The sequence below is a fragment of the Lotus japonicus genome, chromosome 1 (assembly GCF_012489685.1).
Source record: "Lotus japonicus ecotype B-129 chromosome 1, LjGifu_v1.2".
In the NCBI taxonomy this organism is placed as follows: Eukaryota; Viridiplantae; Streptophyta; class Magnoliopsida; order Fabales; family Fabaceae; genus Lotus; species Lotus japonicus.
This window is the reverse complement of record NC_080041.1, coordinates 4,068,793-4,085,450: the sequence shown is the minus strand read 5'-3', so window position 1 is coordinate 4,085,450 and position 16,658 is coordinate 4,068,793. Positions and strand designations below refer to the sequence as shown.

Below are 16,658 nucleotides of genomic sequence, written 5' to 3'. Positions count from 1 at the left end.
TTTTTAAACATACTTTACATTTCACAAGGAAAACCCAAAAATATACAACAATGTTATTTTATTAGGGAAACAATGTCTAACTTGAAGAAACACAATAGCAAGGTCATGCTAAAAATTTCAGTTCTGTTGAGGGCAAAATATAGAGCAAAACCATAACCAAAATCCCTTCTTTTTCTTCTTTGATGGCAAAAGGTTTGCATCCCTCTTGATGACATAATCAGCCATGTACTGCACAACTTCCTGAGCACCCAACTTGATCACTTCTCTTGGTGGCATCTCAAGAGGAGTCTCATCAGCCTTGAAAATTCTCAACTTCGACAAGAACCTAAAAGACTCTGGCAAAACTCTTATTTGATCATCACTTATATCCAGCTCCTCAAGCATTTCAAGATTCCCAATTGATCTTGGCAAAGCTCTTAGATCAGCAAAGTTGTTTCCCAAGTTCAATTTCTTCAAATTAACTACAAAGCAAAGGTTCTCCGGCACGAATTCAAGCTCGTTAAAGCTTATATCAAGTTCCTCCAAGTTGCACAGATTACCAATTGTTGAAGGCAACCTCTTAACTCTATTATAGTGCAAAGTGAGAATCTCCAAAGATTCTAGCTTCCCAATTGCTTCAGGAAGAGCCTTGAGCTGGTTGAAATCTAACTTCAGCACAGATAAGGAGGAGCAATTCCCAATTGTATAAGGCAGTTCCTCAAGCTCGTTTGTCTCGACGATAAACCTCTTCAAGCTACTTAAACTCCCAATGGTCTCTAGTAACTGTGTGAACTCATTTGAACTCAAATTAAGATCAGTGAGATTTGTCAAGTTTCCAAAAGTTGCAGGAAGTGATTTCAATCTGTTTGCATGAAGGTCCAGTTCAACAAGGTTTATCAATTCACCAAATGACTGGGGAAGGTTTATAAGCTGGTTTGAATGAAGATCAAGCTTTGTTAAAGCCTTGAGACCCCCAATGGATATTGGGAGAGCCATGAGTCTGTTTTCAGATAGATTCACTTCAGTGACATCAGATAATTTCCCAATTGACACTGGCAACCATTCCATCTGGTCCACCAACTTCCCTCTAAGATCAAGGGTTTTAGCTCCAATTTTAGCACAATTTTCAACAACTGTAGCCACTTTCATGAGACTTAATTTCTCAGACCTTTCATCACCTGCAGACAAGACCACCTTGCTCACAGAGAAATCTTTCAATGGTTCTTCATCTTCCTCCTTCTCCTTCATCAAAATTCCATCATCAAGTGCTGAAATTGTCTCAAGGTGTTCATGAATAGTGGGAAGTTTCTGTAACTGGTTCTGGGAGTGGGAACCTCCATGCTCATCAGAAACCAAATCAGAAGCTTTCTGTGAAAATACAGAATCTCTGAGGACCATTTACTGAACATAAGTGGACAGAAGTGAAGTATAGGGACTTAGTTGTAAACACTGATAGTTAGTGCTCATAGCTGAGCTGGCAAGTAGCTGGCAAGTAATTAGTGTTAGTTAAAACTGATTAGCAGTTAGTTACAAGTTTGTTATTCTGTTTTAGTATAAATAAGCTTTTGTCTTTCTTCTACATTGTAACGAAAATCACATTCAATCAATTAAAACTCAGATTTCAACTTGTTCTTCAAGCTTCTTCTACAAGCTTGTTCTCTCTTTTCTTTGATGGTATCAGAGCCCTAACCAAGGTTCTGCCATCACCGATTTCCGCTGCTATGGTGCGACAAGCACAGAACAACAACAACAATGGAGTTCCTCATGTGGTTCTTGATCCGTCGCAGAATCCAGGATCGCCGTACTACATTCACTCGAGTGATAATCCTTCGGCGACCATGGTGAATCCACCTTTGAATGGCAAGAACTACAATGCTTGGGCAAGATCGATGAAACGCGCGCTTGTGGCGAAAAACAAGTTCCGATTCGTCAATGGCGAAATTCCGGTGCCGGTAGCGACAGATATGAACTACGAAGCCTGGGATCGCTGCAATAGTTTGATCTATTCATGGATCCTTAATTCGGTAACTACTTCAATTGCAAATAGCATTGTTTTTCTTGAAAATGCCTGTGATGCATGGAGAGATCTGAGAGATCGTTTTTCTCAAGGTGATTTGGTTAGGATTTCAGAATTACATAATGAAATTAGTAATTTGAAACAAAATTCACACACTGTGGATGAATATTACACTGAGTTGAAGATTCTTTTGGAAGAATTGGAGCACTATCGCCCAATTCCACAATGTCGGTGTGCTGTTCCCTGTAGATGTGATGCAATTGAGAATGTAAAATTGTTCAGGGAGCAAGATAACACAATCAGGTTTCTTTTAGGTCTGAATGATAATTTTGGAGTGATTAAGTCACAGATTTTGATGAGTTTTCCATTGCCATCAATTGCTAAGGTTGTGTCTTTAGCCATACAACATGAAAGGCAGATTGCTACTGAGGATAATGAAGATTCACTAGCAATAGTGAATGCAGCAGATGGAAGGAAGCCATATGGTAGAGGAAAATCTGGTAGTTCTAGTTACAAGACCACTGGAAAATTCTGCACTCATTGCAAGAAACCAGGTCACACGGTGGAGATTTGCTATAGACTACATGGATACCCTACCACTTTCAATTCCAGAAATGGTACAAGTCATGCTAATAACACAGCCAGAAATTATGACTCTACTGATGATCCAGAGGATGACAATTACTCACAAAAGGAGGTTGAAGAGCCTTTCACTGCCGATCAGTACAAAAGAATCATAGCCATGATCCAACAAGTTACTACAACATCAAAGAAAGCTCCAGATAATAGCAATACTTATGTGAATCATGTGGTGAAGGCTGCAACTTATGAAGGAGATGCTTCAGGACATGGTAATCACATGGCTTTATCTTGTTTTCAACATTATGATAGTAGAGATTGGATCATAGATTCAGGAGCAAGTGATCACATTTGTTTTGACAAATTGTCTTTTAACACACTTGCTGAAGTTAAACCTATTAGTGTTAAGCTTCCTAATGGTGCTATCATCAAAACATGTTATGTTGGGACAGTTAGAATAACACAGTCCATTCTACTAACACATGTTCTCTTTGTGCCTGAGTTTTCTTATAATTTAGTTTCAGTTCATAAGTTAGCAAAAGGACATGATGTTGATGTAGTTTTTGGTAAATTTCACTGTTTTGTTCAGGAGGTGCAAACCATGAGGAGGATTGGTTTGGGTAGTTTGCAAGCTGATGATCTCTATCACTTAGTAGTTAGTAGTCCTTCTAGTACATGTTTTTCTGTTCAGCATAGTTCATCTGAAATAAGTGGCTTAGGTCACACTATCCCACCTAGTGCTTTATGGCATTTTAGGTTAGGGCATTTATCTCATGATAGATTACTTGCTTTACACACTGTAGATAATTCCATTTCTGTTAGTAAGTCTCTTGTATGTGACATTTGTCACCTAGCCAAGCAGAAAAAGAAAATGTTTTCCATTAGTTACAGTAATGCACAAAAGTGTTTTGATTTGGTTCACATGGACATTTGGGGTCCTCTTGCTCAAGCTTCTGTCCATAATCACAAGTACTTCCTCACAGTTCTAGATGACTATAGTAGGTTTGTTTGGATTGTTCTCCTCAAGACCAAAGCAGAAGTACAACAACAAGTGAAGAACTTTGTTACTTTGGTGAAGACACAGTTTGGTCAGTCCATCAAAGCTATTAGAAGTGACAATGGGCCTGAATTCCTTCTACCTGATTACTATTCTGCTCATGGTATTATTCACCAGAGATCTTGTGTTCATACACCACAGCAGAATGGGAGGGTGGAAAGGAAGCATCAACATATTTTGAACGTTGCTAGAGCTTTACTTTTTCAGTCCAATTTGCCAAAGAAAATGTGGAGTTATGCTGTCTTGCATGCAGTCTTTCTTATGAATAGGATACCAAGCAAGGTCTTAAATAACAGGTCACCTTACGAATTGCTGTATCAAAAGAAAGCTGAACTAGATAATTTGAAGGTCTTTGGTTCACTGTGTTTTGCAAATACCATATCTGTAAATAGATCAAAGCTGGAACCAAGAGCCAGGAAGTGTGTTTTCTTGGGATTTAAGCAAGGGGTCAAGGGTTTCATTTTGCTGGATATTTCTACTCATGAGATCCTAGTTTCCAGAGATGTATCTTTTCATGAGCTTATTTTACCTTACAAAAGCTCAGCTTCAGTTTCCTGGGAGTGCATAGACTTGCAAGCATATAACAGTGGATCTAGTAGTTCTGAAGTTACAGGGGAAACACAATCCACACCTGCAGTAGAGTTGCCAATTAATGAAGATAGAGTTGATATCATCCCAGAAGTACTTCCTAGTGATGTTCAGGCAGAAGAATCAATTCCAGAAGTAGCTCATAGTGATCCTCAGGTAGAGAAATCATTTTCTTCTCAGATTGAAAGTCCAAATTCACATCATGCCACTGATCATTCTGTGATTGAAGAAAATTATGACATTCCAAGGACATCTAGTAGACAAGTCAAGAGGCCATCATATCTACAAAATTTTCAATATGGATCTTTACCTACAAGAACTAGTACAGCACACAGTATTACACATTACTACTCCCATAACAAGCTTTCTCCTACACATCAGTCATATGTGCTTAACATTTCTACAGATAAAGAGCCAACTACATTTGCTGAGGCAAACAAATATCCATATTGGCAAGAAGCAATGAAGGCAGAGATATCAGCTTTGGAGAGAAATGGAACCTGGAAATTAATGGATTTACCACAAGGTGTCAAGCCCATAGGTTGCAAATGGGTCTATAGAGTAAAGAGAAATGCAGATGGTACCCTGGCTCGTTACAAAGCAAGATTAGTAGCTAAGGGCTACAATCAAGTAGAGGGACTAGATTATTTTGACACTTTCTCTCCCGTTGCCAAACTTACTACTGTCAGAGTTGTTTTAGCACTTGCTGCTGCAAAGAATTGGCATTTACACCAACTAGATGTAGATAATGCTTTTCTACATGGCTCTCTAAATGAAGATGTGTATATGAGTATACCAGCAGGGGTCCCAACTGAGAAGCCTAATCAAGTGTGCAAACTTCAAAAATCACTTTATGGTTTGAAACAAGCAAGTAGGAAATGGTATGAAAAACTCTCTTCTCATCTCATAGATCTGGGCTACACACAAACAGCTTCAGATTATTCCTTGTTTGTCAAATGTGGTGATGATAAGTTCACAGGGTTATTAGTCTATGTAGATGATGTCATTTTATTTGGAGATAACCTGACTGAATTTCAAAAGGTTAAAGACTCTCTACATTGTGCTTTTGGTATTAAAGATCTGGGAATCTTAAAATACTTTCTTGGTCTTGAGGTGGCACATTCCACTACTGGAATTTCTCTTTGTCAGAGGAAATACTGTTTAGATTTACTTGAAGAAACAGGCAATCTTGGCAGCAAACCTGTCTCAACACCTTTAGATCCAGCAGCTAAATTGAGTCTTGATCAAGGTGAACCTTGTGCAGATGTTTCAGCATACAGAAGATTAGTGGGCAGATTGTTATATTTGACTCATACAAGGCCTGATATTACCTTTGCTACACAACAGTTGAGTCAGTTCATGAGTAATCCTACTGATATGCATTACAAAGCAGCTCTCAGAGTTTTGAAGTTCTTAAAAGCCTCTCCAGGATTAGGCTTATTCTTTCCAAGAAACTCTTCCATTAATATTCAGGGTTACTCAGATGCAGATTGGGCTGGTTGTATGGATACAAGACGATCTATTTCAGGATACTGTTTCTATCTTGGCCATTCACTTATATCCTGGAAAGCTAAGAAGCAAGTCACAGTCTCAAGGTCATCTAGTGAGGCAGAATATCGAGCTTTAGCCTATGCAACTTGTGAGCTGCAGTGGCTTCTTTATTTGTTGCAGGATTTGAAGATTACTTGTTCTAAGACACCTGTTCTGTTTTGTGACAATCAAAGCGCTTTGCACATTGCTGCCAACCCAGTATTTCATGAGCGGACCAAGCACTTAGAGATTGATTGTCATGTAGTCAGAGAGAAGTTACAAGCTGGTGTTCTCAAGCTTTTGCCCATCCCAACAGCTCTTCAGGTTGCAGACATGTTCACTAAAGCTCTCCAGCCAAGATTCTTTCAAGGGTTTGTTTCTAAGCTTGGTCTGGTCAATATCTTTCCACCTCCAGCTTGAGGGAGGGTGTGAAAATACAGAATCTCTGAGGACCATTTACTGAACATAAGTGGACAGAAGTGAAGTATAGGGACTTAGTTGTAAACACTGATAGTTAGTGCTCATAGCTGAGCTGGCAAGTAGCTGGCAAGTAATTAGTGTTAGTTAAAACTGATTAGCAGTTAGTTACAAGTTTGTTATTCTGTTTTAGTATAAATAAGCTTTTGTCTTTCTTCTACATTGTAACGAAAATCACATTCAATCAATTAAAACTCAGATTTCAACTTGTTCTTCAAGCTTCTTCTACAAGCTTGTTCTCTCTTTTCTTTGACTTTCTGAATGAGATCACCGAATGTTTGAAACATCTTTTCGATTTCAAGAAGGTAGAGAGCCTCTCTCCTCTGTTCCTGGCTCTGGAACAGGACCATGGTCTTTTGGGACATCGTGGGGTGGTTTCTGCATGGAGATTTCATGGAGTTTGGTTTGCTCCACGTTGTTCACGGTTTCAACAGTTGACGTGGCGGCTTCCACCTCTTGTATGGAAGGTCGAGGTGGCAGTGATCGGTAGATGGTGGTGATTTCTTGTACTGTGTCTAGAATGGCACGTGAATGTGGTTGTGTTGATGGATCTTTCTCACTGTGATGAGACATCGTGGAAGAAGAAGGAGGAGAAGGAAACAAGGTTTGGGAGAAAGAAACAATGGATTATCATTTCTTTTAACAAACGAAAATATTATAATTTACTAGTTCGTTCTTAATTTTTTTATATTACAAGTGGTATTGGAATATCTAGAAGACTAGAACCACTACTATGATTGGATAAGTTTCATAGTATTTATTCACTTAGAGTTTAGAATTATTTTTTATGTAATTTGACAGATGTTCCTACACTATTGAGAAAATGTAACTCTTGTTGACCCCAAATTGTGTGGTGTTTTTAGTGGGTAGTTTGGATAGCTTAAGTGGTTGTTTTATTAATTTTAATGTTTTTGGTATAAGTTCATGCAATTTTAAATTTTTAGTTGTAATTTTTATGGGTTGTTCGGGATCTTTTTGATACATCAAAAATATAAATTACATTCTTATAGGAATTGAACCCTGGACCCCTCTCACTCAATCCATATGTCCCCTATTTAAATAAATAAAAACATAGCTCGACAAGACTGTACGTGCCTCAAAATCTCTCAATAATACTAATCTCACATGTTTCACAGGTAGTCTTTGCTTCAATGAAAGACAATATATAATTCCATCACAATTCTCGAGTTTGTTAAAAGTAATTGAGCAAGAACTGATGGTTCTAGGAATCTGGCAAATTAAATTTGAGATCAAATGGCCGCAAAATTCTAGGTTACAAAACTTCTGTTAACAATTTGAAAACATCCGTGACAACAAAAAAAGGCTCAGAAAACAACTCTATTTTTCACATGTTTTGCCGTCATCAAATGTTATATAGCTGAAGCATGAATGTCCTATGAATGCATGGAATTTAACAATTTCAAAGCCAGAGCTTCTTGCTCCTCCAAAGTAGTGGAGCCAGCACTAATACTTGCACCACGCCCTGTGACTTCATTTCTTTCACCCTCATTATCACTATCACTATCAAAGTATACCTTGCTCTTTTTATGCCGTCTATCTACTGCTTCATCTCCTTCAGACCCAAAATTATCAACTTCGCTGTCCTCTTCATCCTCATTCCCTGCTTTAAGCTTCATCTTCTGCTTCATTCTTTTCTCTCTTAGCCGTTTTCGCTCTACAAGTTTGTCTTCCTTGTCTATTAAAAATTAAATAGTTGAGATTTGCTATTTTGCAATTACAATATTATTGTCTCTAACATTATCTTCCTCAATCTTCATCACTCTCTCCCTTCACCACCGCCAGCTACAGTTATGCCATCCTCGATTTCACTGTCTATGTCTGCACACTGTTTATGTCGTCCGCAATTGTATCTGCCCCAAAATAGACATGTTCTCCTTCAAAAAACCCTTCAACAGAGATGACCAAGGCGGTTATTCTTATGAACACAGAAGCTAGAGATAGAGAAGATTCAACCACTTGATTATTACAGTAGAGCAGCTAATGCTATTATATACAATCTGAGAAAGATACCAGAAATGGAAAACAAAACTCAACAAACTGAAAGTTAGGGACTGCATTATAAAATTAGTCGTTGATTATGGTGAATATATGTTTAACTTTTGCCCCCTTCAATTCCCTGACCATACTATAGGCCCAAATACGATTACTTTAAGTTAAGAAATAATTTTATGAACGGAAAAAACTATTGTAGATGAAATTAAGCGTTCACTATTATAAAAACTGTTATTATCCTAATAAACATGACATATCCAAAAGATCAAAACAACAAAATAGTGCTGAACATAACATTACAATTGCTATCCATTTCTAACATGTTAGTTGCTTGTAAAATCACAACTTGTTGGCTTCATCAGGTAAAGCTTTGAAGACACTTTTAATGAAAGAGAAACTCAAGTCTTCCTTCTAGTTGACATTCGAGCAAGGACTTGGTATCACATGTGATTTTGAACAGCAATGGCTTTTTCTACAATCTTTTTGATGAGTTTATATTCGTACCTGCAGAAATACAAGGCCTCCAATTCATTAACCATGGTTTTTGCTTTCTTTCTATTTGTCGGATAAGAATTTGATTATTAGAACAATAAAATCAAGCATGACAAGATTGTCATATAACTGCACTAAAACTAGAAACAGAACTTAAACAAAACAAATATCCCATGTCTCCTACAAGTATGATTTCTTATTTAAGCTTTTCAAAAATAATCAAGAAGGTTTGCGAGCAAACATTAAATATAAGGTGAAGTGATAAAAAGTATTCATCGATACTTACTCATTTTCTGTGATATGCTCTCCTTGCAAGAAGGCCATTTCGGACAAAGCTGACTTCCATTTTTGCACTTTTTCAGAATCCTTTCCAAAACTATTTTCATGTGCAAGCATGGCATGTCCATAACTTTTTGTTTGATTGCTTACATCTGATTGTGATATTTTGTAAAATATCGGCCAAACCAATTGATTATTAGTCTTCATACATTCAACGATCTTGACGAGTTCATCAAGACACCACGGGGAATATCCATAGTTTTCAGAGAAAACAACAATCGAGAGCCTTGATTTTTCAATTGCCTCAAGCAGAGTTTTTGAAATTTGATTTCCACCCTTCAATCCCTCATCATCCATAAAGGTTTTGAACCCCTCTCGGCATAAAGCTTGATAGAGAAATCCCGTGAAGGAGTAGCGCGCATCTTCCCCACTAAAACTGAGAAAAACATCAAAGCGAGGAAGCGATTGGACGGCTAATTTCACAATCTTTTGGATGAATATATATTCATACCTAAGAAAGCACAAGACATGAAATTCATCAAGTCTATTCGGGTATAGTTTTTCCATTACTTGAATATAATAAAGTTAAACCTGAGCTTGACTAACTTTTAGTAAAAATGGTAATAACGAAATAATGGTTTACATCTCAAGCAAACTATTCAAGTTCCACATCACTACCCTAATTTTGTCATTTTTAAGCTTAACTATTCTATTTGAACAGATTGTGAGACAATAGAAAACTGTACTGAAATAAAAAAAAATTATAATTTCTTATACAAGTTTTGAAAAATAAGAAATTAATTATTAAAAAAAAGTGTTTACTTATAAGAATTTAACTACTAATTTTAGACAGACGCTGAATTATATCTTATTATCTTATCCTTTTTAGTTTTTTATTTTAATTTATTTATAATTTAACAAGATAATAAAACTTAATTAGATGTCTCTGTAATATTTTTTTACAGTTATTAAATGCATTAAATAACTAACAAACTGCTACTTGTAGACCATTCTGGAAGATGTTTCCATCATTCAATTTAAAATTTCAAGAAAGTTAAATATTTAAAAAATTAACTTACCTGCATTTGGATTGCTGAAATTTGAATGTAAATATAAGAAAAGTAGAGCAGAAGTAAAACTGGATGTGTTTTCTGAGAAAGGAAAGATGAGCTCGTAGTAATTGGAAATTGAGAGTATATATGAACGTACTCATCAGTTCTGCGGTAAGACCATCCCGTCAAGTTGATGATTTCCAACAAAGCTTCTCTCCATCGCCGCACCCTTTCACTCTCAGGATATCTTTTAACAGAATCTCGCTGAAACCATACATGCAAGGCGTTCACATCGTAAAAGACAGGCCAAACCAGCTGATTGTTCACCCTCATACAATCCATGATGTTGACAAGTTCATCGAGGTGCCACATGGAGGATGCATAATTTTTTGAGATAACAACAATTGAAATCCTTGATTCTTGAATTGCTTTGAGGACAGAGCTTAAAATCGGCTCGCCATCATTTTCAGGCAGGAAGAAGGTCTTGATTCTCTTCTGGCGCAAAGCATTATAGAGATTACCTGTAAAGGTGGAGCAGGTGTCTTCCCCCAGAAAAGAGAGAAAAACATCATACCTCCTAGTCCTGGTCCTGACTTCATTCATGGAATTTACCCTTTCACTCGACATTGTAAATAATAATGAACACCTGCAGTGCAGAACCAGTTACCAGTAGCAGGATGCATGTATAGATATTAGTTACTACAATGAATATGAGACCCACGCTGTTTGCTATTTGACTCCTCTTTTATCTTACTACAATAAATTATTAATTATTTAATTAGCATGCATGATCATGATTCATGAGATTATATTTAAATAAATACTCAAGCAACCACCAACAAGCAAGCTAAGTTGTTTGATTTAATTAACTAGACTATTCCAGTTTCCATCCTAGCTGAGATGAGAACCGTATTTTAAAAAATTGTATGTTGGGAGAGATCACTTTTATTTGTCATAAAAAAAATATTCAACTGATGATGCATCACATGGTTGGTTATTGACTTTATGGAGAGCATATTCAGAGCATCACAGCATTATGATATAGGAATATTATCTGTAGAGAGACTTCATATGGGTTGTATTCAGCATTTAAAGCCTTATCTCACTAGGCAAGGTCGGCTATATGTCACTGATCCATATTAAAGATTCAACTAATTTTACAATACTATTTTAAGACAGAGTGGGAGATATGATTGATGATGTCATAGGAAAGAAATAAAGATATAGGAAGGAGAGTGGGATAAATAAGAGAGGGAAGTAAAAGTGTGTTTAAAATCATGATGGTATGAATACAAGGCATTCTGCTTCTCAGCTTAAATATGTACTTGGTCAATATGACCGAGATGGCTCATCTCATAAAATTTACAAGTTAAAAACTCTTTTGGGAGTATTGAAACTACACAATCTTGAAAATCTACTGAGGGGGCTATATAGATGGGTTGTCCCAAATTGATTATGTTGGTTGGTTTCGAAGAAAAACAGCAGCATCTAAACTGGATGATACTTCTGCATCTTCGGCCTATTTTAAATGCTTAAGTTTCTTTGATTAACTGCATTAAATACAAGTACTGAAATATGCATGAGATGTAATATATTCCATTTTATGACCATATTTAATTTTCAGATAACTGTCCTTGAGAACAGGAAAAGCACTTGCCCTCAAGATTAGGGAGTTTACCTGGATTGGTTCTCTTTGGCATAGTCTCTTACTCTTTTTTAACTAGCATCACCTATGCAACACATCCAAACTTGATAGTTTCTCCTTCAAACAACTCAAGAAATAAAATCCTTGGAGATGTACCAAGACCATGTAATAATTCAATCTTTGTCTAACACCTTGAAGAAAAATTCGTATCAGAATTACCATGGAGAGCTTGGACAAGTGTGCATTGCCTGTTCCACTAGTTCCATGAAATCTTACCATGGATACTTTGTCTAGAAGTCCATTCAGTTCTTCTGAAAGTTTCTTTTGATTTCTCTTTGAGGAAGTGAATGAATTCGTCAACATTCAAGTGAAAAACGCAGCTTGTGCGTGATCAAGAATAGCCAATGGGTGAAGCAACAGTGCAACGAGTGCTGTTAGAAACAATGCAACGGATGATGTTAATGAAACAAGTAAAAGAATCACCAAATACAAGTATAATGGAAAAGTAGAGGCAAAATAATTAAGAAATATGATAGAACAGAGCTAAAGTAAAATCTCAAAAGAAGTAAGTGACTTAAAAGGATCCCACTTTCCTCCTGAGAGTGTTACAATTTCGAGATTTCAAGCCTTTAATTAAATAGCCCTCGGGATTTATTTATACATCTTTCTAGAAATTGTATTTATTCCAAGTACATGACATACGTCCAAAACAACATCCCAGTATTGAGCATTACAACAACTATCAATTTTTCAGCCAGTGACGGCTTATAAAACAACCTGCTGAACTGATTAGTTCTGGCTTCAGCAGACACTTAGAGAAATTCCCAAACCTTGCTCCTAGTTGACACTCAAGAAATGACTTGGTTTATGCAAGCCATGTTAAATTTTAATGGCCATTTCCACCAACTTATCGATAAACTCGTATTCATACCTGCAAAACCACAATTCTTTTTAATTCATTGATACACAACTTTCATTATCTTTCTAATATTCAGAATTTGTCATCAAAACAAGAAAATTATGCTTGGCTAATAAATCTTCAAACAATTAGATTGGCACTCAAAATACAGAACAGCAAGCAAAGTCATATTTGAAACAAAAAATTCAAGAATGGATGTAACAGGTCACAGGTTTTTGAGAACAATGTATAGATTAATCAATAATCATTTTGTAGACACCTAGTACTAGAAAAATAAACATTAATCATGCAATTAGCCAAAAGTAATTGAAATTGTATCACATACCCGGTTTTTAAGTGCCATCCTTTTAAGTTGGCGGCTTCAAACAAAGCTAATCTCCAAATTTGCAACTTCTCAGAGTCCTTTCCAAGTCTATTTTCATGTTCAACCATGGCTGTGCCATAACACTTTCTTTGATGTCTTAAATCAGACGGTTCCACTTTATAAAAGATAGGCCAAACCAATTGACTTTTTATCTTCATACAGTCAAGGATCGTGATAAGCTCATCAAGACACAATGAGGAATATGCATAGTTTTCAGAAAAAACAATGATTGAAAGTCTTGATTTTTCAATTGCTGTAATGAGTGCTTGTGAAATTTGGTCCCCTTCTTCCATTTCCTCATCATTCATGAAGGTTTCAAATCCCTCCTGGCTCAAGGCGTTATATAGAAAGCCTGTGAAGGAGTAGCGGGTATCTTTTCCACAGAAACTGAGAAAAACATCATAGCGAGGCACCAATTGGGTAACCTGTTCTACAATCCGTTCGATGATTTCATATTCAAAGCCGTACCTACAAAAGTTTTAAAAGGCCGTCTAATTCATCATGCACAGTTTTCATTTTCTAATTCATACTTCAGTATAATAACATTAAGCTTAGTAATCAATCTGCACAAGACAATTTCAGACAGAAAAATACACAGCTACACTAAAAGATCAAAACAACACATACAAAAGGCTTGTTAATAGCGCACAATAGCGTCGCAATAGCACTATAGCGTAGCCCCCTGGGGTTCACCGCTACTCTACTATTCACCGCTATTAGCCACTATCGCGCGCAATAGCGCTCGAAATAGTGTTTTTTGGGTTTGCCGCTACCCTACGCTATCCGCTGTTAACAACCCTGAATTACAAATACCCCATGTCTCCAATAACATTGCAATGAGCTAAATACTTGACCAACATACCCAATTTTGAAACACCATCCACTCATCTCTGCAACTTGAGACAAAGCTGACCTCCATTTCTGCAAAACCAAGGAGTCCTTTCCAAACCTGTGTTCATGAGCAGCCATGGCTTCACCATATGATCCAGTTTGACGCCTTACATCGGACGGATCGACGTCGTAAAAGATGGGCATAATCAGTTGACTCTTGGTCTTCCTATATTCAAGGATTTGGGCAAGTTCATCGAGGCACCATATAGACATTGCGAAGTTTTGGGAGAGAACAACAATGGCGATTCTCGATTCTCCCAATGCCTTACGAAGAGAGAGTATGATTTGATTTCCACTCTTCAATTTTCCACCATCCATGAAAACATTGAATCTCTTGCGGTGCAAAGCGTTGTAGAGATTTCCTGTGAAAGTGCGACGGGTCTCGAGCCATCTGAAACTGAGATAAACATCATAGCTCCAGTTAGTTGCTCCTTCATTCACAATCATCATATCGTTCATAATGAAACAAGCAGTGGCAGAGGACTCAAACTCAAACTAAAAGAATGTGATGCTGAAATGAAATTAATAATTAATAATTAATAATTAATAATCCAATCAATTGCACAATCCAATCATTACTCTTATTTTACTTTATAAATCTCTATATTTTTTGAACATCAAGTAATTTTCAACAATGATATATACACACCTCATTTTTTATATACTTCATTTCCACCTATTTTTATCTCTATCTCTCTCCTATTATCACTTATCACATCTTATATTTTCTCTCTCTTACTTTTTTCATTTCTTCCCATCTCTCTCCTCCTCCACCTCATTCCACCTATTTTTGAGGTGTCAACAAATAATTATCCAGTAATTTTGGTCCATTTGTCAATTTTTATATATTAAAATTCACCAGATCTTTATTTTTTATTTTTTATAGTTTTATGATGAATTTAATTTTACATCAAAAAGAGTTATATGATGAATTTGTCAGTGTGAGATATTATAAATTTGAATGATTCAAAGTAAAAAAAAAAATTATTAAAAATCGAACGACTTAGTTTATAAGATCTAAGTAAGGTTTAAAGACGCAAAATTTGTGATCTTTTAGTATTTGGGTTGGTGGGTTATGAGTGAAAAAATATTTTCAATAATTTGATTAAATTTTTTTATGAAAATTCAACTTTTTTTTTTATTGAATATGAAAATTCAACTTGAATTATTAGATTTTGAGGATTTTTTTAGAATAAAAATTGGGGGACTAAACTTACTAAAATAATTATCATGGATCAAAATCACACATTAGCTGGAGTAGGAGTAAGAGTGTTGTACCAAAAAAATTGGTAAAAGTGCAAACTAAGCCTTAATTGTTTTTCATATTTAGGAGTACATTTATATTTTAATTTTTCAAAAAAAAATTGACAATACTTTTCAAAAAATTTAATCATTTTCATTAGGTTTGGTTTAAATATGCTAGAGGTCCCTGGAATTGTACCCCGTACGAAAATAAGTCCCTGAAATTTTTTTTCGATTCTCGGTCCTTTTAATTTTTTTTTAATCAGAATAGGTCCCTAAGCGTGTTATGTGCTTATGTGGCTCATTTTTTACACAATCATCATTTCCACGTGAATTTCTTTTTTATTTTTAATGCTTAGGTGCCTCTTTCTTATTCAAATTAATCTAACTTAACACTAACCTAATCAACATTAATTTTCAATCCCTCATCTTCTTCTAGGAAAGAACCATTAAAATTTTCTGGAATCTAAACCCTCAAGCCACCACCACCACCCTCAAGCCAAAACCCACAACCACCATCCTCAACACCAACACCAGCCATGGCCAAGTCATGCTCCACCACTCCCTCCATGCAAACCACCTCCAACTCCTCTCTTTTCTCTTCCAAAACCCAGTCACAACCAAAACTCAGATCTGAAAACAACAAACTGAAACCCGGAATTTTCAAAACCTAAATCTGCAAACGAAAATAGAACATGGTAATTCAGGAAATGTAATATCAAACTGCATTTTCAAGCCCAAAAATCAACCGCGCCAACCCCAACCCATAACCTTCAACCACCACAACTGTTCCCAAACCAAAAACTTCAACCAACACAGAACAAAAAAATGAAGAAAGGGAGAGGCAGAGTGAGGCACAAGAAGGCGCATATGATCTGCTCCGTTTTGTTTAGCGCATCCACTTCCCCTCAGGCCTTGATCTCTTCTTCTTCTTCTCTTGACCAGAAACATGGCAGATCTGCTTCGAAGATTGGGGCGAGGGAGCGGTTGTGCGAGAGAGGATCTACTTTCTCCAGCGGTTGATCCTTCTCTACTGCTCCCACCATGGTTAATTTATGTGATCTCTTCTTCTCTAGGGTTACCTTCTCCAGCGACATCAACCCTCACCCCCACCCTCATCTGAAACCAAAAAACCCCAAATCCACCAGCACCACCAACTCATCTTCTGGTTTTTGGGTTATTGGGTTAGGATTTCTGGGTTTGAGTTAAGAAGAAGAGTAGGAACAAGGTGGATGAGGATAAGAAGAAGACAATGAAGAAGGCGTTAATTTTTTTATTTTGTTTACAGAAGGCATTAATCAGAGATAAAGAAGTTGAGAAATGTGTTTTAGTTAAAGATTATGATTATGATATTTTGTTATTTTTGTTAGTTATCAGATTAAGTATTTTTTTGTAATGATGTTTTTTGATTAAGATTAATTTGTTAATTATAATTGATTAATTTTTTTTACAGCAAAATAATTATAATTGATTTTATTAGGGTTAATTATTTTTATTTATTAAATTAATTGATTCATCCATGTGGAATAAAAGA

General features: G+C 36.2%; 2 protein-coding genes and 1 pseudogene across 3 annotated transcripts; all 3 read right to left on the bottom strand.

Moving 5' to 3' along the window:
* Positions 1-58: 58 nt before the first annotated feature.
* LOC130731530 (plant intracellular Ras-group-related LRR protein 5-like) lies at positions 59-6,858 on the bottom strand (annotated as a pseudogene).
* Positions 6,859-8,433: 1,575 nt separating this feature from the next.
* LOC130733129 (disease resistance protein RPV1-like) lies at positions 8,434-12,136 on the bottom strand. 2 transcript variants are annotated; one of them, XM_057585213.1, is made up of 4 exons: positions 11,742-12,136; positions 10,221-10,709; positions 9,019-9,522; positions 8,434-8,744 (listed from the first exon to the last, which is right to left on the bottom strand). In XM_057585213.1, the coding sequence occupies exons 2-4, from the start codon at positions 10,688-10,690 to the stop codon at positions 8,681-8,683; spliced, it is 1,038 nt and encodes a 345-aa protein (XP_057441196.1). In that variant the 5' UTR covers positions 10,691-10,709; positions 11,742-12,136; the 3' UTR covers positions 8,434-8,680. The 2 variants fall into 2 exon arrangements, with proteins under 2 accessions (XP_057441196.1, XP_057441197.1); XM_057585214.1 differs by having other exon boundaries at positions 9,019-9,447.
* A 183-nt stretch (positions 12,137-12,319) lies between these two features.
* Positions 12,320-14,378, bottom strand: LOC130733128 (TMV resistance protein N-like). The gene is made up of 3 exons (XM_057585211.1): positions 13,854-14,378; positions 12,953-13,459; positions 12,320-12,639 (listed from the first exon to the last, which is right to left on the bottom strand). The coding sequence occupies exons 1-3, from the start codon at positions 14,339-14,341 to the stop codon at positions 12,588-12,590; spliced, it is 1,047 nt and encodes a 348-aa protein (XP_057441194.1). The 5' UTR covers positions 14,342-14,378; the 3' UTR covers positions 12,320-12,587.
* Between the last annotated feature and the right edge of the window lie 2,280 nt (positions 14,379-16,658).

Coding starts and splice junctions, on each gene's coding strand:
- LOC130733129 (XM_057585213.1), bottom strand. CDS start 10,690: ATGTCGAGTGAAAGGGTAAATTCCATGAATGAAGTCAGGACCAGGACT. Junction 9,523..10,220: donor TCTTACCGCAGAACTGATGA/GTACGTTCATAT, acceptor GTGCTTTCTTAG/GTATGAATATATATTCATCC. Junction 8,745..9,018: donor GAGCATATCACAGAAAATGA/GTAAGTATCGAT, acceptor GTATTTCTGCAG/GTACGAATATAAACTCATCA.
- LOC130733128 (XM_057585211.1), bottom strand. CDS start 14,341: ATGAACGATATGATGATTGTGAATGAAGGAGCAACTAACTGGAGCTAT. Junction 13,460..13,853: donor GGATGGTGTTTCAAAATTGG/GTATGTTGGTCA, acceptor AAACTTTTGTAG/GTACGGCTTTGAATATGAAA. Junction 12,640..12,952: donor GGATGGCACTTAAAAACCGG/GTATGTGATACA, acceptor GTGGTTTTGCAG/GTATGAATACGAGTTTATCG.